Genomic DNA, 19775 nt, shown 5'->3' on the forward strand with positions numbered 1-19775 from the left:
TGCCCCGGGGGCGCGGGCCGAGCGCGGGCGGAGACACAGCGCATCCCCTCCCCACCCGCGCGCGCGTCCCGGGCCGCCCCCAGCCGCTGCCGCCCGAGTCCCCAGGAACCCGTGGGCCGCCGGGGCCGAATCGTGGGGAGGCCTGGGTCGGGCACGACCCAGCCCGAGTCCCTCCCGGGCTGAGCGGGGATCCCGGAAGCCCCGTGTCACCTCCCTGCCCGCGCGGTGGCGGCGGGAGTGGGGGCCTCAGCCTCCCCGGCGCCCCCGGCCCGAGCGCGTTACTCACTCCATCTCCCCGCCGAGGTCCGTGGGTCCGCGAGGCCGGGCGGCGGGGGCGCGCGGGGAGTACCGGCGGGCCGGCGGGCTAAGGCCTGGCGGCCTGGGCAGAACGGCGCGGGGGCGGCTGCACCGGCGCGGGCATCGCCCCGCGCGCGGCTGTTTATTGTCCGCGCGGCGGCGGGCGCGGGGGGTGGGCTGGGCGCGCGCGCCGCCGCCGCCGCGTTTCGCTCGCGCCCCCTCCCGCCGGCTCCCGCCTCCCGCCGCCGCCCGCCTGCGCCTCCTGCCGGCCGCCGCCGCCGCCGCCGCGCCCCGGTCGCCAGGCGTCTGCCCGCCCGGCCCGCCGGAACCTCCGGCCGCTCCGACCCATTCATTCCATCTCGGCGCGGGGCTGATTCTCCGGCCGAGCCAGTCCGGAGTCGGCCTGGGACGCGGCCTGGGACGCAGCCTGGCCGCCATCCATCCCACCCCTGCCCGGCTCCTGGTCCGGAGGGTGAGCGAATGGGGACAAATAGCCCGGGGGAAGTCCAGGAGGCCGCTCCGAGGACCACGGCCCAACTGCGGGCGGAAGGACCCGCAGACTGCCTGCGGGAGTAACTGGGGAAGAGCATCAGGGTAGCGGGCACTGCAAGCGCAAAAGGCCGGCGGTGGGACCGAGCCAGGCCCGTTTGAGGAGAAATAATCATAATAGAGCAATTGCTGGTCTTCTGAGCAGTGGCTGGGCTCTGGGGACGGCCCTACAGTTGGATGAGGGTTAAGGAATTGAATCTGCTCCCACGGGGCAAACAGGCCTGCGTGCTCAGAGTGAGAGGGGTCCGTAGAGGGGGCAGGGAGAACTTAGACTTTGTCTTGAGGGCACTGGGGAGCCACAGCAGAGTTTAGAGCAGGAGAGGGGTCACCCCGGTTTATGTTTGTGAAGGCCGCTCGAGCTGCCAGGTGGGGAGTGGATGAAAAGGGGCTAAGGGGGCGGGGGGGGCTTGGGGGCCAGAAAAGGCTGAACTGGGGCCCCCAGGGACATGGCAGAGGCTGGACCAGCGTGAGAACCAGGTGGATTCTGCATGGATCTTGAAGGGGGAGGCTGCAGGATTGCTGCGGGATGGGATGAGGGGTGACAGGCATCAGGGTTCCCCTCTCCAGCCTGAGCTCCTAGAAGGACATGCGGACATGAACGGGGCCTGGGAGATGACAAAGGGGCCTTGGTCGGGCAGCTGGATGCCCAGGTTGGAGTTTGGGGTCAGGCCCAGCCTGGGCTAGACGGGGGGCTCCCCAGGGTGGGGAGCAGGTTCAGGCAGCAGAAAGAGCAGACTCGCTCCCCTGCCGTCCCCTCGATTCCCTGTAGTCCATCTTGGATCCTTCATCTGTGCAGACCCCACAGAGCAGGAGGGAGGCAGGAGCTGTCCCCACCAACGTGTTCTTAGAAGGACACTAGCCACCGGGCCCCGAACACACTTATTCCATGGGGTGGGGGAGGGGGGGTGCAGAGAGGGAGGTTCTTCCACAGCCCTTAGGGTTTCTGTAAAACTGTTCTGCTCAGCTGGTGCTCAGTAAATGGGTGTGTAAAGGGAAAGAGGCTTGGATGAGCTCTGGAGAAAAATGGGGCACGATGCACCCCAGACGGGGGAGGGCGTGGCTGCCTTTCCTCTCACAGGCCTTTGCACCCTCCTTTTACAATGAACATGTACCCATTTAGCAGGAAAACGATGAGATAAATTAGCAAACAGAACAAAGAAAAAGACTCAGAAACATCAGGGGGCCTGGGTTCCAGTTCCAGCTCAGCTCTGTAGGTGCTGTGTGACGCTGGGTCTGTTTCTTAACCTCTCTGAGCCTCACTTCCCTACCTCCTAGGGCTACTGGAAGGGTTGACAGAGCAAACATACACGAAGGACTTGAAACAGGGCCCAGCATACACTCGCTCAGGGGTTGGCAAACTTTTTCTGTAAAGGGCCAGATGGTAAACATTTTCAACATCGCGGGCCGGCCGCTCTCCGTGGCAAGGACTCAGCTCTGCCATTGCGGTGCAAAAGTGGCCGGAGGCAGTACATGGCCACATCGTGTGGCCATGTGCCAATAAAACTTTAGTTATAGGGACTTCCCTGGTTGGCGCAGTGGTTAAGAATCCGCCCGCCAATGTAGGAGACACCGGTTCAATCCCTGGTGTAGGAAGATCCCACATGCCGTGGACCAACTAAGCCCGTGCGCCAGAACTACTGAGCCTGCGCTCTAGAACCCGCGAGCCGCAACTACTGAGCCCGCGTACTGCAACCACTGAAGCCCGCGTGCCTAGAGCCCGTGCTCTGCAACAAGAGAAGCCACCGCAATGAGAAGCCCGCGCACCGCAACGAAGAGTAGCACCTGCTCGCTGCAACTAGAGAAAAGCCCGCGCGCAGCAACCAAGACCCAACGCAGTGAAAAGTAAATATAAAATAAATAAATAAAATTTATTTAAAAAAAACAAAAAAAACTTTATTTACAGCAGCTCCGGCTGCTCCCGGACATCCTCTGGGCGCTTGGACTCCAGGGGGGTCTGACACTGGGCTCTGTGTGGGCCCCAAGAGCCCACTCCTCCCCTGTCCCTGAGTCGCAAACCCCCTCACCTCTCCCAGCCCTGACTCTAGCTCAGGCCTTGTGTCCCCCACTCCAGCTCAACCACAGCCTCCCTGTCTCCCCACCTCCTCTCTCCTCTCCACTCTCACCAGAGGATCTGCCCCCACCTGCCCTGCTCAAGCACCTTCTATGGCTCCCCAGTGCCCTGCAGTCTGGCTCTCGAGGCCCAGGTGAACACTGAAAGCACCCTTCCTTCCCCTGCCCCTGCCGCACACCCCGCTGGGCTGTCCAGACACCTTCTCCGCACCCACCCTGGGCTCCTCCTGGATTCCCCTCCTCACTCTACCAGGGTTACTGGGTTTCCTTCTTGCCCTAAAATCCTACCCCCTCCCTATGCTTCTTGCCGACTCCGGTCACTCCTTCCCCACTTAATTCTGCTGCAGACGATGTCAATTCACTGTCTCTCCACCAGGGCAGGGGTCTGTGTCTTCCTGCTGCTGTGTCCCCTGCCCCCCCTTGCACTCATGCAGTGCCCGCACGCAGCAGGCACTCAATAAACACTCATGGAATGAAGGGCTGCATACCTCTCTCCATCTCCTTTGACGTGCCCCGCAGGAAGAGTGGCGCTGGCGTCCAGTTTGCAGACGAGGGGCGCCCAGGGCACCCAGCCCCCCGCTGAGATCTCGCCACACCCTCAGAGATGCTCTGGGGTCACCTGTTTCCCAGAGGAGGAGACCGAGGCCCAGACAACAGTGGCCAAGCCACATCCCCACACCCATCCTCCCCCTGTGGAAATCCTGGAGGCTGCAAGGGCAGACGACGTGGAGAGCAGTGGTGACGCTCTGCCCACCACCTCAGTTCACCCATCTGTGGAATGGGCTTGCTCAGGGCCCCCACATGCCAGCCACTCACACCTACTTGTCGCTTCCTCCGTTCTCTGCCAGGCCTTTGGATGCGGGTCCAGGAGAAAGTCTGTGAAGGGCAGTGATGTCTGTCACCACCCCACACTGGCCAGGGCTGGCATCCAGAGGAAACCTGGCTGGGATGCAGGATGCAGGATTGGGCTGTTTATTCTGTTTTTTTAGAGATTTATTTGCTTCCTTTGGTTTTTTTTTTTTTTAATTTTTGGCTGCGTTGGGTCTTCGTTGCTGCACCTGAGCTTTCTCTAGTTGTGGCGAGTGGGGGTATTCTTTGTTGCGGTGCGTGGGTTTCCCATTGCAGTGGCTTCTCTTGTTGCAGAGCACGGGCTCTAGGCACACAGGCTCAGTAGTTGTGGCTCGCGGGCCCTAGAGCACAGGCTCAGTAGTTGTGGCGCACGGGCTTAGTTGCTCCGCGACATATGGGATCTTCCTGCACCAGAGATCAAACCCGTGTTCCCTGCATTGGCAGGCGGATTCTTTTTTTTTTTTTTAACATCTTTATTGGAGTATAATTGCTTTACAATGTTGTGTTAGTTTCTGCTGTATAACAAAGTGAATCAGCTATACGTATGGCAGGCGGATTCTTAACGACTATGCCACCAGGGAAGTCCTGGACTGTTTACTTTTAAGGCAGTTCCGTCCACTCAAGAAATAAGAAGCTGGGACTTCCCTGGCGGTCCAGTGGTTAAGACTCTGTGCTTCCATTGCAGGGGGCACGGGTTTGATACCTGGTGGAGGAACTAAGATCACGCATGCTGTGCAGCGCAGCCAAAAAATAATAAAAAATAAAAAGGAAGAAAGAAAGAAAGAAGAAGTGATTTCCTTGGAATGTGAGTTAACGAGGTTAAAAAGTAAAGTGTGGGGTGTAAGGGAGAGCGTCACCAGCTGACACCTGCCGGGCCTATGCCCCATTCCAAGGACCAACCCTATTCACAGATGAGGACACTGAGACACACAGGGGCCAAGTGGGGTGGGCTCCCTGGGCTCCAACACTGAGCCCGGCGGGTTTCCTGGGAAGATTTTGAGCTTTTCTCAAATTCTCAGGGGCTCCTGACCAAGCCCCATAACCTCTCCTGACTTCTTGAACCTCTGCTGCTGCTTTGGGCTAGGGAAGAGGCTGTGCACTTTCTGAGCGCCGACTGCATGCCCCACTCAGGGCTGGGTGATGAGCACCGACTGCATGCATACCCCACTCAGATGCTCAGGAACTGTGAGCTAATCTCCTCAATATGTAAAGAGCTCTAACAAATCAATAACAAAAGTAAGAGTTCAGTAAAGGGAGCTATTATTATCATCGTCATCAGAAGCAACATTATTATTGTTGAGTTGCTCTGACTTGGAAAGCCACCCAAATCCTCCATGGAAAGACCCTTCAAGGATGACAGTCCCGGAGTTCTGGGTTCAAGACCGTCTGCTGTGCAGCCCCAGACCAGCCAAGCTCCACTCTCTGGGCTTCAGTTTGGGAAGTGGAAACACTGAGCTCCACACAGTCCGTTCCTCAGGACTTGGTTACTTGGATCCTTGAAGGACAGTTGCTGGTTTCACAACTGCTTGCCAGACAAGAAGGAAAATACAACGGGCTGTGGGAGGAATCGGCCCTCGGCAGAGGCAACAGGAGCTGGCCTGAGGCTGCAACCCTGGCCCCATTTCCCCCTCGCTGTGCAGCCTTAGTCAAGGTACTTAAACTTTCTGTGCCTCTGTTTCCCCATAGGGACAGAAACAGTACCTACAGCCTTGGTTTGCTCTAGGACTGCACGAGTTCCACACATCTGCAGCTTCGGGTAATACCAACCCCCAGGGGCATGTGGCTGGGGGAAGTGACTGAGGCCTTGGGGCACAGACGAGACAGGACAGCCCCAGGGAGCCAGAGTGGACAGGAGCCACCAAAGTCTCCCGAAGAATCATCTGCTACCGCCTGCATTGACTTCCGAGGGAAATGCGGGGTCCAGCTCTGGCCGAGACCCCAGAAACGACTTTCGCATGGACGTTTCCCACTTGCCTCCATGTTCAGGGCCTGATGGTTTCCCGCAGCTGCAGTAATACATCACTGCAAACTTAGTGGCTTAGAATGACCTTCTCTTACCTGATCAGTGGGCCTATCCGGGCTGAGATCTAGGAGTCTGCATGCCAGCACGGCCGGTTCCTTCCAAACCAGCTGGTTCTACCCCCACCCTGCAGCTTTCAAGGCTGTGCCTCAGTTTCCTTGTCTGTGAAATGGGTGTGATAACAACATAGCAAACTAATTAACACAGGGGACTGAGGTTGGCTAAATACGGCCCCACAGCCTCCGCATCCTGGTCCTGGGACCTGTGGGTATGTCACCTGATGGGGCAGAAGGGACCTTGCAGGTGGGATTGAGTTAAGAGAGATGGGAACGACTCTGGATTCCCGGGGGCCCAGCGTCATCACAGCGTCCTTATAAGAGGGAGGCGGGAGGGTCAGACGCAGAGAGAGACGGGAGATGCTGCGCTGCTGGCTGTGAGGATGCAGGAGGGGCCGCGAGCCAGGGATGCGGCGCCTCTGGAAGCTGGAAAAGGCAGGAACCGATGCTCCCCTGGAGGCTCCGGAGGGACCAGCCCTGCCCACGCCTGGATTTAGCCCCATGAGACCCATGTTAGAGTCCTGTCCTGCCTCTATCTCTCTGTCTCCCTCTGTCTCTGTGTCTATCTCTCTGTCTCTGCCTCTCTTCCATGTCTCTGCCACTGGGTCTCTCCCACCTCCACCTCACCTTCTCCGTCCATCCCACGCCCTCACACCCTTGTCGCAATGCTGAGTGATGGGCTGGGAGGACCACCCTCCCCCGCCCCGGCACTGATGGAGCCCACCCTGGTCCTCCGGGCTGGGCACTGCGTTCTGGCGAGGTACCCTCTGTGCCTCCGAGGCGTGTGTGGGGTGAGCCTACTGTGAGCAGCGGCCACTGAGCCTCCGTTCCCCTTCCTGTGACACTGGCCCCCTCTCTGCACAGGGCTGCCCCTAGCCCCAGTCGCTCTCCTCCATGCTGTGCGGGGTCCCCTGCCTCCCAGATGTCCCTCTGCGTCTCCACTTTAGTGACTGATGGCGGACGGGCACGGGGTCTCAGCAAAGCCTCCGCAAGGCAGCACAGGGCCTCTGACCTGTGTGTCCCCTGTGTGTGGCCCCTCACCAAGGCCCTGCTGCCCCTTCCCTGCTCTGAAGCCTCCATGGCTCCCCGCTACCCACAGGAGAAGCCCCCGCCTTCCAGGCCCTGAACTGACCTGACAAGCTCGCTGTTCTCTGGCCACCAGAGCCTGCGATTCAGCCATGAAGCCGGATCACCTCATCTGTACCCACAACCCCGAGAAACGCCAGCACCGCGAGGGTGGGTGCCTTTGTCACATTGGGCTCCATCTCCAGCACTTACCGGAGGCTGGTAATGCCGTAGGCACTCAATACCTCAATACATGCAACCAAGGCAGCAGCAGTCACAAGGCTTTCTGGAGGCTGGGGTTGCAGACGGGGAAACTGAGGTTTGAGGCAGTGACGGGCAGGGCTGGACCCGGACCCCCTTCAGCTGGAGAGCTGGTCCCCAGCCCTGAGGGGCAGCGAGGGCTGTTGTGCTGCCAGCTGCGTACCTGGGAGATGCTGGGTAAGCCGGGGCATGGCACGCATTAGGGACCTCTGGGGTCACATGTCTTGGCAGAGCCAGGAGCCCCCCAGAGCCCCCGCGCCCACTCCACTGCCCTGGCTCCTGGCTTCCCGTGCCATTACGATTATCATCAACGACCCCGATGCAGGAGAATCATCAGGCTTTCCGAAGCACGGGCTCAGAACTGGGCTGGTGGGGCCTCTGACCACAGGCCACAGCCCAGTTCCCCATTTCCGGGCCGTTGGGCGGTGGGTGGACCATGGCCCGCAGAGCTCTCCAGGGAGAGGCTGACCTGCAGCAGCCATGAGGCCCGGGGAGGGGAGCTGGGCCTGCCTGCTGCTGACTCTGACCGCCTTCCAGATGCTGCCCATGAGGCCCCCAGGTGAGGACCCCCGAGTAGCCCAACCAAGCCCATCAGAGCCCTGTACAGGGGCCCCACCCAGGAAGCTCCAGGTAGCACCACGTGGTCAGTTACTCAGCCCCCTGCATGGCTGTTCCTCTCGGGTCTCTGCTGGGAGGCGGGCATGAGGCCCAGCTGGGGTCTCGGCCAGGCCCGGACCCAGCTTTTAGTGCACCCGGCCCCTCTCCCGGCAAACTCCACGTCCTTCTCTGGGCATCTCTGTGTCTGTCTATCCTGCCCAGCCTGACCCCTACCCCACACTGCCTCGTCCCTGACTCGCTGCCCACCCTGCCTGCAGGCTCCTGGGCGTCCCGAATCATCGGGGGCCACAAGGTGACCCCCCACTCCCGGCCCTACATGGCGTCCGTGAGTTTCCAGGGCCAGCACCACTGCGGGGGCTTCCTGCTGCGGACCCGCTGGGTTGTGTCGGCCGCCCACTGCTTCAGAGACAGGTGAGCCAGGATGAGGGGGTGCCCTGGTGTGGGTGGGGTGAGGGCTCGTGCAGACAGGCCTCTCAGCTGGGGGGTTTATCAGGGATGGGGGGGCGGCAGGAGAAGTAGGGAACGAGCAGCCGCCGTGACCATAAGCCGATGTTATAACCGTTACGCTTGTCCTGAGCATATTGTTATAACGATTACTAACCTTCATATTGAAATTATTGGAGGCGATACTATAATCGAGGTGGGAATTAGAATGAATATAATGAGTATTATATTCATTCTAAGTATATTTTTATAAGTATTAAAATTAATATTGCAGGGGCTTCCCTGGTGGCGCAGTGGTTAAGAATCCGCCTGCCAATGCAGGGGACACGGGTTCAAGCCCTGGTCCGGGAAGATCCCACAGGCCGCGGAGCAACTAAGCCCGGGCGCCACAACTACGGAGCCTGCGCTCTAGAACCCACGAGCCACAACTACTGAGCCCGCGTGCCTAGAGCCCGTGCTCCGCAACAAGAGAAGCCACCGCAATGAGAAGCCCGCAGGCACCCCAACGAAGTGTAGCCCCCGCTCGCTGAAACTAGAGAAAGTCCGAGCGCAGCAATGAAGACCCAATGCAGCCGAAAATTAATTAATTAATTAATTAAATTTTTTTTAAAAAGTACTGCAGTGGGAATTCCCTGGTGGTCCAGTCGTTAGGACTTCATGGTCTCTCTGCAGGGGGAGCGAGTTCAATCCCTGGACGGGGAACTAGGATTCTGCAGGTCACGCGGCGTGGCCAAAAAAAAATTAAATTCAATTCATACTGCTGCGATCGGAGTTAATACCATAATTGAGGTGGAACGGTAATAAACGTGACGCTTATTATCACGGGCTGGCGTGAGGGTGACATGGATTTGCTTGGCCCGTGCCGGGTGGCCCTCACCCCAGCCTCGCTCACAACCACCCTCCCCACCCCGCAGAGACCCCCAGACGGGCCTGGTGGTGCTAGGGGCCCACGACCTGCGCACCGCAGAGGCCACGCAGCAGGTGTTCAGCATCTCGGCTGTCTTCACGCACCCCGACTACCATCTGGCCACCCACACCAGTGACATCTGTCTGCTGCGGGTGAGACGCTGCGTGGGGGACGAGGGCCAGACGCGGGTCCCAGGCCCCCCCACACCAACGATGGCCTGATTTGTTTAAAATCAGCTGTTGGGATCCTGTGAGCACCCGTGCTCAGAGCAGGGAAGGAGAGGCTCGTTAGAAAGACCCTTTGGGCAGCTGAGGGGTTGAGACTCGAGGCCTGGAGGCTGGGGAAGACCAGAGTCCTGGTCTGAGGCAGTTGAGGCCTGACGGGCGGTGGCGCGTGGTGGCCTTCCGACAGCCTAATGACGGCTGCCACTGACTTCTCTCCATGAGGCCAAGAAGAAACCCAGAAAGGTGAACAGGCAGGAGCAGTGGTGGGTGGCTGCGGTGGGGGGGGCCTAACCTCAGTGCTCCCCCTGCAGCTGAACAGCTCTGCCATCCTGGGTCCTGCAGTGGGGCTGCTGGGGCTGCCACGGAGGCCACCCAGGGCCGGGGCACGGTGCCAGGTGGCCGGCTGGGGCTCCGTGTCCGACTTCGAGGAGCTGCCGCCTGTGTTGATGGAGGCCGAGGTCCGCGTGCTGGGCCTGGACATCTGCAACAGCTCCTGGAAGGGGCGGCTGAGCCCTGCCATGCTCTGCACCCGCAGTGGGGACCGCCGGCGACGTGGCTTCTGCTCGGTGAGACACTCAGTCTCTGTCCTGCCTGCTTACTGCGTGGGGAAACTGAGGCCCACAGAGAGGGTCAGAGCTGGGCAGAGCCTTGGGAACTAAGTCCCAGCTCACCTTTGACCAGATGGGCCTCGCCTAAGGCCCTGGAAGGGCACGGAGTTGCCCAGGGTCACAGGGATGCCATGTATGGCTGTGCGGGTTGCGCACTGCACAAACAGCTACAGATTTGTGTCTTTAAAAGCAGTGTCAAAAAAAAAAAAAAAAAGCAAGGTCCAGATCTCAAGGAAGAAGCTCCTGCTCCTAAGCCCTTGTATGGATTAATGGCAAATTTGGCCCCGGTGCCAAGGAAGAAACTCAGCCCAGGTGTGGGGTGGGGGTGGGGGACGGTGTCTTTTGTTCCAGCCACGAGAGTGCAGTGGTTCAGATTCTGGAGCCCAACTGCTTGGGGTCCAGGTCCAGACTGAGCCACTTCCCAGATGTGTGGTCTTAGAAAACTCACCTCACTTCTCGGGACCTCACTTTCTCCATCTGTAAAACTGTCACACAAATAGGACCTACTTCTTAGGGTCAGAGCTGATTCCAGGTGACAATTAGGGTGATAGGTGTGGGGAGGTGAGGGGAGAGGAGGAAGCAGGAGTTTTACGGTATTCCGGGAGGTCTCTCTGAGGAAAGTACTTTTGAGAGTTGGCGGGGCCTTGAGAAGATCTGAGGGGAGGCATGCCAGGCAGAGAGACCAGTCACAGAGCTGCTGTGTACAGCTGCGCAAGTTGTGCACTGCACAAGGTGCTGCCGACTTGTGTATTTATACAAGCAGTGTCCAGCAGGGGGCAGTAACGGGTCTCAAGAATATGCAAAAGCCTAGAGGTTGGAGCTTGCTTTGCTGCAGGAAGAGCAAGGTAGGCTGGCATGGCTGGAACCAAGCAAGTCGGGGGAGAGGAGGGCAGACAGGTGGGTGGAGGCTGGATCCTCTAGGCCTTCAAGGCTGAGGTGAGGAGCTTAGTCTTTGCTGTAAAAGCTCTAGGGAGCCATGGAAGGATTTTGAGGCAGGGAGGGTCCTTCTCAGATTCACCCGTATGAGCTCCTTTAAGGAAAGTGAGGCCCAGAGAGGGACCCCTGGCCTCACCTTTGCCTCCACCTCCAGGCAGACTCTGGGGGGCCCCTGGTTTGCAGAAATCGGGCCCATGGCGTCGTCTCCTTCTCCGGCCTCTGGTGCGGCGACCCCAAGACCCCCGACGTGTACACACTGGTGTCCGCCTTCGTGACCTGGATCTGGGATGTGGTTCGGCGGGGCCCGCACGGCCCCCAGCCCAGCCCCCCACCCAGGACCACTGGGGGCCCAGCAGGAGTTGCCTGAACCACAGCAGCGCACAAGATGAGGTTAGCTCCGGCCTGGAAAATTCCGTGGCTGGGGCAGAGGGTCCATGGGCCCCCAAACCCCAGGAAGCCTGGTGTGTGTGGGATGGCAGGTGGGATAGGGGGGAATCAGTTCCAAACAAAAAGGGCAAAATAACACAATAAAGTGTTAACTGGCTCACCAGACACGATGGTCTGCCTCCAGGGTCCACGCATGTCTTTGAGCTTCTCCTTGGCCTCAGCGTGGCCGAGGGTCCAGTTCCACCACTCCCTCCCGGAAGGACCTTGAGCCATAGGACCTGGGCCCCTCTCCACCCTCCCACACCCTCCCCGCGCTGACCCCTCTGGAGTTTCCCACCCTGCCTCACAGCCCGAGCTTGGGACGGCCTCCCCGCCTTGGTCCCTACCTGGACCGCCACTCCTCTGCCCTCCAGCCAACCCCACACAGATGGGGAAACCGAGGCCGGGAGAGGGTAGGGTCTCAGGTTGGCCTGGCTCACCCTCTGAAAAGCGCTTTGAATGAATGGTGCCCGGCTGGCGGCAAGGCTGGGCGAGTCCCAGCCGGTACTTTTACTAATCGTGTTAGTGTCACTATGGTACCTCCAACCCTTCCAGGCCAGGCCTCCGTTTCTGGACCCTAAACCAGGTGGCCTCTTGGGGCTGCCCTAAGCCATCTTGACCCCCCTCTTCCCCTCCCCTGCCCCATAAAGGCCAAGACTCTCCCACCCACCCTCACCCCACCTGCCCCAGTTCTACCTCGGCTGCCGCCCACGGCCTGAAGGTGGGCACTGAGGCCCCGAGTCGGGCAGTGGCCGCCCCAAGGACATACACCTGTGTTTCTGCGCTGGATGCTTCCAGAACACACTATGCACCAGCATCACAGCACCCCAGGACCCAGGCTGGTAACCCCCTACCAAAGTGGGCGGCGCAGAGGCTCAGAGAGGTGGCGGGCAAACCGAGGCCTGGACATCCAAAGTGGCTTTTTCAGTGTTTATTTCTTTGGCAGGCGAGGCAGGACCCCAGGGCGGGGGAGGTTGCCTTGTCGGGGGCTCGGGCGAACCCACTGCTCAAGGGCACTTTTCCAGGTGTCACAGGTAAGGCACTTCCTGGAGGCTGGGAAGGACACGGACGAGCCCCACTGCCCTGTGCTCCTCGCTCCAAACTCGGGGAGCTGGGCTCCTGCCCCGCTGGGCCCCCACCCTGGTCTGAACCTCCAGTCTACACACAGGCACAGGGAGGTGACAAAGAGCAACAGCCCAGGAAGATGGAGGGAACCCGGCTGGCAGGCAGGGGGGGCTCAGCTGGGAACAGGGCTAAGAGGCGTGGCCAGGGCAGGATGCGGGGGACAGAGGGTCCCGGGTCTGGACCTCACTTTTGCACGGGGCAGCAGGCACTGGGGTGCCCCTCAGACACACGGCTCCAGGATGCCAGGTGTGCAGTGGGTCTGGGTGTCTATTCTCCGTCCTGGGCCAGTGGGTGAGCAGGGACCCCACCGGGTCCCACCCTAAGTGGGCCGGGCACCACCGGACATGATGCCCTGTTCTGGGCAGATACGGCCTCTCCATGCCCAAGTCCTGTGTCCAGAGGCCCAGATGGCACCCTATCCCTGGGGACAAGCTGGGCTTTTCTCAGGGGCCTTCACAGAACACACTGGGAGCTGGAGGGAGAGGGAAGGTAAGCCCTTTGGTTACCCTGGGGCTGATGGGGGACAGTGGTTGCTTCCTTGGCCTGTCTGGGGTCTGGGCATGTTCTGAGGCTCATCTCTACACACCCAGGCCGTGGACCCCCTCTCACCCCCTGGTCCCTGTTCTATCAATAGAGGCCAGGGTGCCTCTTCATTAGTTGCTGGCAGGAAGTCCCCAGCCCTCTCGGTGGCAGCGACAATGAATAGAGTTATCCCCGAGGAAGGAGAAGCGTGGGGTCCTCCTGGGCAGTAGGGTACCTAGGTCTGGGGTGGCACCCCACCCACCAGCCCTGCTCCCAGGCCTCCTTCCCCCAGTCCTTCCAAGGTATCGTCGGGGGGCAACAGGGCTCCCAAAATGGTCCCGGTCCAGGCTCTGAGGAGTGTCCGTGGGACATAAATTAGACTCTGCTGTGGCAATAAATAAAACGGGGCTGCCTTGAACGCCAGGCCCAGGCCGGTCCCTCAGGCTCACACAAAGTTCTCCTCGTCCTCCTCCGACTCAGCATCTAGCGGCTCGGGGGTGCCTGCAGAGTGGGAGGGACCAAAAGAGAAATGCGGGCGCGGAGAGGGGCTGGGGGCTAGACCCCGCCGCTGCTCCCCGCCCCTCGCCGCACCTGCACAACTGCCCGGGTGGCGCACGCCGATGGAGCGGCCCAGGAAGCAGGTGGCCTGGCGGAGGTGGCACGAGGACATGTAGGTGACGTTGTTGTTGCCACAGAGCTCCTGGCCGGGGCTGGAGGGCGCGGGGCAGGGCGCCGCGCGGCACACCACGCAGTGCGCGCTGCCGGTCTGGTCCACCACGCATGACTGCGGCCGCAGGCACACAACGTGCGCGCACGATTCTGCCGGTGGGGCGTCGGGGAGGGTCAGGGGCGCTCCTCTGCCGGTGGGGCGTCGGGGAGGGTCAGGGGCGCTCCTCCCGTCCCCGCCGCGAGCCCGCCCTCAGGGTCCCACCCTCAGACGCGGCCCCCTTGTTGCACTAGAAGCCACACCCCTTCCACGAACCGCGCCCACACTCCAGATCCACCCTCAATCCCTCCCCCCTTTGATTGCACCAGTAAGCTTCTCTGACACACACTCGTATCTCTCACCCCATATGAGCCCCAGAACCCCCTTTCCAAACCTGCACCCAACTCTTTCTCATTCATGACCCCACAAAAGACCTAATCCAGTGACACTCTCGCGGGACAATAGACTCCCTCCGCTAGGCCCCGCCCACGAGCTCCCATCTAAGCCCCGCCTAGCACAAGGCCTGGGAGCAGGGCTGGTGGGTGGGGTGCCACCCCGCCTAGCCCGCCCAAATCCGTAAGACATAATAGGACACCCTGGATTTCAGACCCCGCCCCTTCCTGCCAAGACCCCGCCCCCACGCGTTGCGGCAGCGGCCTTACAGGATGCTCAGGCCCGGTGGCCCCGCCCCTCCCCCAGGCCCCGCCCCTACGTACTGCGGCAGCGGCCCCGGTACATGACGCGCAGGTCTGGGTGGCCGCGGCAGCGCGCGGCGCGCAATTCGCACTCGTCGCGGTAGGTGGCGCCGTCCGAGCCGCAGACCTGAAGGCGCGCTGGGAGCCCCGAGCAGTCGGGCGCGCACTCGCAGCGCGGACGGCCCCCCAGCATGCGGCAGGCCTTGCCTGGGCCGCACGCCACGCCCTCGCACGAATCTGTGGACAGAGGACACACACGTGTGGGCTGGGGCGCGTGGCCGAGGCCGGAGGCCCTCAGAGCCCCCCGCGCCCTCGCCCCCTCCCTGTTCCGAGGGATAGAGGCCGGGCCGGAGTCGGGGCCCACAGGGGAGGAGACTGATTTGGGGGTCTGGGGGCGGGACCGTTAGGGACGAGATTCAGCCACGGCCCGGGTGGACACGGACTCGACGCTGCTCGTGGGGCGGGCTTCTGTCGGGGGGCGGGGCTCAGTGTGGGCGGGAGGGGGGGGTCTCTGCCCGGAATCTGGGGGTCCGGGAGGAACGGGCTTCCGCCCCCGGTCCAGCTCTCGCTCCGCAGCTGGGCCACCCGCTCGGGCTGACGTCTGTTCCCTGATTTACGCGCGTTTCTGGGAAGGCCGGCGGGGGATCGGCTGCGTCAGCCCGCGGGGGGAGCGGGGGGCTCCACCCCGTCCAGGCGCGGGTATGGGGAGGACGGGCAGCGTCTGTTCCCCGTGCCTGCCAGGACCTCCCCGGAGGAGGTGTCAGGGAGGGCGGGGCGTCGGCCTGGTCTGAGCCTCATTTCCTGAGGAGGGGGCCTCCCACAGCCCGAGCCCTCCGAACCAGGGGTTACCGCCCCCCGCAGCCCCATTTCTCAGGTAGGGAGACAAGTCTCTCTCTGAGATCCCCGCCCCCATTCGGGCCCGGCTAACGGCTGCTTCTGGCCTCCCAGGCCCAGTGCAGCCTCCCATCTACCCCCACAAGGTGGTGCCGTTTTGTCGTCATTTTACAAAAGGGGGAAACGGTCACAGCTGTGAGTTGGAGACAGCCAGGGCACTTCGGCGTGAGAACTCCAGGCCGGACCCGATGGACCCCCCAGCTCTGTGGCTTGTGGGTCTGGAGGGCCGTCTCTGAGCTCGAGTTGATGTTTCAGCTTCAGTTTCCCTGTGTGTAAAGTGGGGCTGATGGGGAAACCCACCTTACAGGGTGAGCAGAAAATGATGGATGCTCCTAAGAGACTAGCTGGCGTGCCCCACGTCCCTGTGCCAGGGCATGTGGGCTGCACCTGGGCGCCTCCCATGCTGCCCGCCCACACGCACATCTGGAAACGCTCTCCCGGGTGGCTTCACGCAAGCAAGAACAGAAGTGGCAGGGCTGAGTTCCTGTCCCCAAGGCCAGACAAGGTTGGGGGGCGGGGGGGAGGGGGTCCTGGACCGTCTCATGCCCAGGCCAGGCACTTTTTGAAGTCTGTCCTCCTCCCAGAAGCCAGAGGGGCTTCTGGAGGGAGCCAGGGCACATGGCAGTTGAGTCTGGGACCACCCAGCCAGGCTGATCTGGGATTAATCACACCCCAGCGGCCAGTCAGGCTCCTCAGTTTGGCCTGCAGGTCTGCAGCCCTCAGCTCCAGCCTCCTCCCTGTGCCCCTGTCCTGACTCCACCCACCAGGGTCTGATCCCAGGCCATGGTCTCTGCTGATGCTCTCCCCCATGCTTTCTCCAGCTGGCGAACTCCTAATCATCCGCCAGCACCCTGGCTCTAGAGCCCACCTCCTTCAAGTCATGCCCCCCTGCGCCCTCTGGGTCCTTGCAGGTTCAGCCTTGCACAGGGGGCTGGGAAAGTCCCCAACCCCTTCTCCAGGGCAGAGACGATGTCTTGACTTAGTCATTCACTCATTCTGCCTTCAGAGAGCCCCTAGTCTGATGGGGGAGGCAGCATTTCGCAGAGCATGGTGCAGAGGCACACGCTTGTTTAACATGCAGCTGTTTAACCACAGCTAAGCCCAACCCCAGACCCTGGACTCTGCGGGGTCAAGGGCAGATAAGTGTCTGGAAACACTGAGTGTGGGGTCACGAACCCTAATGGCCAGTCGGGGAAAATCCACCTTCCTAGGAGCTAGGTGTGAGCACATCCACCAGGTGCAGGGCAAGTGGGAAAGGCCACCCTGGCAGAGGGCTCCTCGTGAGCAAGGGCCTAGAGGCTGGAATCCAAACTGGGGACTCCTTGGAGCTTCCTGAACCCTCACCTGCAGGTGGCTAAGCTGGGAGCCTGAAGGCCCGCAACCCCTCTCTGAGCCTGGGATCCCCGTGCCGGCAGCCTCAAGCTTCTGCCTGCCCCCAAGACGGGGGGCTCACTCTCGGCTGTCCCGCCTCTGACCCTGTGACCCTGGCCTGCGGCCGACACCCAGGGTCTCACCTTTGCAGGGGAGGCAGTGGACGAGGCCCAGGAAGCCCAGGAGGCTGATCTTGTTCCCCGGGTGCGTGAAGTTGGACCAGGCGGTGTCGATGTTACCAGACGCACAGCACTCAGCCTGGCTCACGTCCGTCCTCAGCACCAGGCTGCAGGTAGCCTCTCGGCCCTGCTGGAGCCAGCAGACACCACCTGCGGACGAGCGGGCCAGTCCCCACGTGGCCAGAGGCGCCCTCCGGTGCCCCCCCCCCACACCCAGGCCTTGGCCTTCCAGCCAGCTGCCGGCCCATGGCGATGCATACAGTTGGTGCTCAGTAATTATGGAGGGGATAATCTGCCCCTGACCTGGGAAGGAGGGGCAGAGAACCGCACAGGTGTCCCCACCCTGGCTGCAGATTCTTTGGGGACCCTTCCTCTCTGGGCTCCAGCCCCAACACTGCTCCAGCACCCACCCCACCCCCTCCTGGGAACCTCTCCCCCCCGGGTCCAGGCCCCCAGCCCGGGCCTGGCATCCTGCCCGAGCAGGCAAACGCCCGGAGCTGGACGTGTCAGGGTCAGCGGGCCCTGGAGCCGCCTCTCCCGCCTCTGCCCTCTGTCTAGACAGCGCCCGAGGGCACGCGGAGCCCCCTCGCCCAGCAGCCCCCCCTCGCCTGGCCCGCCTCTTACTCACTCCAACTCGGGAACATTCCCCTCGCATGAGCTCACTGTCTCCCCGGGGATGCGGCCTTCGGGGAGGGGGCTTGGCTCTCCCCTCACTGCGGGGCTGGGGTGGGGCTGCAGGGTGGGGTGGGGGGCAGATGGCCCTCGGTTTCTGCACCGTTAAGTGGGGGCGGGGGTGGCCACGGCCCCCATTCCATGGAGCTCCCAGGCTCTGTGCTGAGCGCCTCCCAGGGACCAGCTCTGGGCAGCCCAGCACATTGGCACCCCGTATAAAAGGGGAAACTGAGGCCAGGAGTGGGGATGTGACTTCCCCGGCACCTCCGCAAGTGGCAGGTGTGAGATTCCAATGACCTGTCTGCCTGAACCAGACCCAGGGAAAATCTGAGACCCCAGCTGGAGGTCCTGAGTCCAGCCACCCAGCCCTGCCTTTCTGGAGCATTGGGACCCGGATGGTCGAGGTTCAAATCCCCGCTTTGCCACTTACAAGCTGTGTGACCCTGTGCCTCAGTTTCCCCACCTGGAAACCGGGCAGAAGAGTGCCCACACTACTGGGCTGTTGCGTGGATTCCAGGACGGAAGAGGCAGACACTAGGCGCCCAATAATTGTCAGCAGCTCTTGTGACTAGATTCTTGATAAATAAATTGTGAAGGAGTCACATCTGCTCTCCTGACCTCCTGGTGACCCTCCTTTGGGCCTTTTGGGGCTGGGGGAGGGGAGCCTCAAGCCCTCCCAGATTCAACCTGCAGCGGCCACGGGTCACCACGGGTCACCGCTCTCTGCCAGCGCCGCCGCGCCCCCCGACCTCGCCCCCAGGCCCGCATTCCGGGCAGGCCCACGTGGGTGGCCCGCCCCGCCCGCCCCTTCCGGCCGCCCCACTCACCGGGCGCGGGGTCCCCAGAGCCCACGGAGCCAACGAAGCCCACGGCCCACGCCAGGGCCCCCCAGGGCAGCGGCCACAGTGGCCCCGGCGCCCCGGGACGCATGGCGGACGCAGACACGGCGGCGGCCCCCGCGTCGGACGCGCGGGCGGCGGGCGGGCGGGCGGGCGGGCTGCAGGGAGGGCGGCGGCGGCACCACTTCCAGCGCGCGGCCGGCGCGCCCTATAAAGGTCCCGCGGGCTGCGGGCGGGGCGGGGCGGGGCGGGCCGGCCGGGGCGGGGCGCGGGGACGGCGGGGCGCGGGGCAGTGTCGCGCGCGATGTGGGCGGCAGCTGGTCGGGGGCGGGGGCACGACCCGGGAGCCGGGCTCGTGGCTGTGAGTTCGAGGTGTCGCCGTGCGTTTGGGGGACTGGCCGGTGAACCAAGGGGAGCGCGTCTGCGGATCCGTGCGCGTCGTGTTCTGCATGTGGTCGCTGGGGTGGCCCCAGTGTGCTCTGGACTCCTGGCCTGTCCTCCCCGTCCCTACACGCCCCAGGGACCTCAGCCCCAGCCAGTTCCCTAATCACACACCCCCGGCCATCCGCCTGGCCACTTGGCCCCTAGAGCCGGTGGGCACGGCTGGGTGTGAGCGCGTGGAGGGATGGGGAGGCTGGTGGGGTGGGAAACAGAGGCAGAGAGGTGTGGCAGAGACAGACCCCAGAGACACGATGGTCCTGACAACATCGCTGACAGCAATAATCATACCACAAGAGTTACACTGTGGTAAAGTGCCCACTGTGCCTGGCCTTTGCCCCTCACAGCTGAGGTTGCACCAAACACCCCAGGCCTTTGCAAACCGTGCCCCCAGGCCACATCAACAACCTGCTGACTTCTCTCCTCCAAGGGTCAGTGCTCCCTGTCCTGGGACACCCTGGAATCCTGGGTTTTCCACAATTTATGATGGCCACATCAGCGTGGGCCTGGGAAGCACTGAGTCCGCTGGGGCCTCAGTGCAGCAGGATGCTTTTCCTTTTTTTTTTTTTTTTTTTTTTTGCGGTACGCGGGCCTCTCACTGTTGTGGCCTCTCCCGTTGCGGAGCACAGGCTCTGGACGCGCAGGCTCAGCGGCCATGGCTCACGGGCCCAGCCGCTCTGCGGCATGTGGGATCTTCCCGGACCAGGGCACGAACCCGTGTCCCCTGCATCGGTAGGCGGACTCTCAACCACTGTGCCACCAGGGAAGCCCCTGCTTTTCCTATTTTGGAGCTGATCTCTTCAATCTTGGGGGCCTCCCAAATTGTTAGGGCACCCCAACAGGCTCATGGGTCCTGTGCAGCCCCTCTGTGTTTGTGCTTCTGGGAAATAATTAGTGACAATCTGCTGGTAGCAGGGACCTTTGGGGGATGCTGGAGCCTCAGGTTGACCAAGGCAGACCCAGTCCCGTCCTCGCTGAGCTCATGGTTTGTCAGAGTCATAGAC

The 19775-nt window shown here is 62.0% G+C and overlaps 3 protein-coding genes across 12 annotated transcripts in view; 1 reads left to right on the forward strand and 2 right to left on the reverse strand.

Moving 5' to 3' along the window:
- The window catches only part of PALM (paralemmin), a 26392-nt gene extending 25642 nt beyond the window's left edge, over window positions 1-750 (reverse strand). For all 3 annotated transcript variants that reach the window (XM_033855001.2, XM_033855002.2, XM_033854999.2), the window contains exon 1: window positions 287-750. In XM_033855001.2, coding sequence (XP_033710892.1) covers window positions 287-735 — 449 coding nt within the window. In that variant the 5' untranslated portion in view covers window positions 736-750. The remainder of the gene's footprint in view (window positions 1-286) is intronic.
- PRSS57 (serine protease 57) lies at window positions 554-11624 on the forward strand. Of its 5 annotated transcripts, XM_073803607.1 has the most exons (7): window positions 554-769; window positions 4451-4570; window positions 6941-7077; window positions 8043-8196; window positions 9144-9288; window positions 9672-9926; window positions 11059-11609. In XM_073803607.1, exons 3-7 carry the CDS (start codon window positions 7020-7022, stop codon window positions 11269-11271), a joined length of 825 nt encoding a protein of 274 aa, XP_073659708.1. In that variant the 5' UTR covers window positions 554-769; window positions 4451-4570; window positions 6941-7019; the 3' UTR covers window positions 11272-11609. The 5 variants fall into 5 exon arrangements, with proteins under 5 accessions (XP_073659708.1, XP_073659709.1, XP_033710898.1 ...); XM_073803608.1 differs by lacking the exon at window positions 4451-4570; XM_033855007.2 differs by lacking the exons at window positions 554-769; window positions 4451-4570 and adding an exon at window positions 7705-7797 and having other exon boundaries at window positions 6963-7077; window positions 11059-11606.
- A 622-nt stretch (window positions 11625-12246) lies between these two features.
- Window positions 12247-18518, reverse strand: FSTL3 (follistatin like 3). Of its 4 annotated transcripts, XM_033855003.2 has the most exons (6): window positions 18322-18515; window positions 16787-16972; window positions 15385-15538; window positions 14400-14615; window positions 13569-13834; window positions 12247-13478 (listed from the first exon to the last, which is right to left on the reverse strand). In XM_033855003.2, exons 1-6 carry the CDS (start codon window positions 18422-18424, stop codon window positions 13423-13425), a joined length of 981 nt encoding a protein of 326 aa, XP_033710894.1. In that variant the 5' UTR covers window positions 18425-18515; the 3' UTR covers window positions 12247-13422. The 4 variants fall into 4 exon arrangements, with proteins under 4 accessions (XP_033710894.1, XP_073659710.1, XP_033710895.1 ...); XM_073803609.1 differs by having other exon boundaries at window positions 12247-13834; window positions 18322-18518; XM_033855004.2 differs by lacking the exon at window positions 15385-15538 and having other exon boundaries at window positions 13569-13796; window positions 18322-18507.
- Between the last annotated feature and the right edge of the window lie 1257 nt (window positions 18519-19775).

The sequence above is a fragment of the Tursiops truncatus genome, chromosome 3 (genome assembly GCF_011762595.2).
Source record: "Tursiops truncatus isolate mTurTru1 chromosome 3, mTurTru1.mat.Y, whole genome shotgun sequence".
NCBI classification, from domain to species: domain Eukaryota; kingdom Metazoa; phylum Chordata; class Mammalia; order Artiodactyla; family Delphinidae; genus Tursiops; species Tursiops truncatus.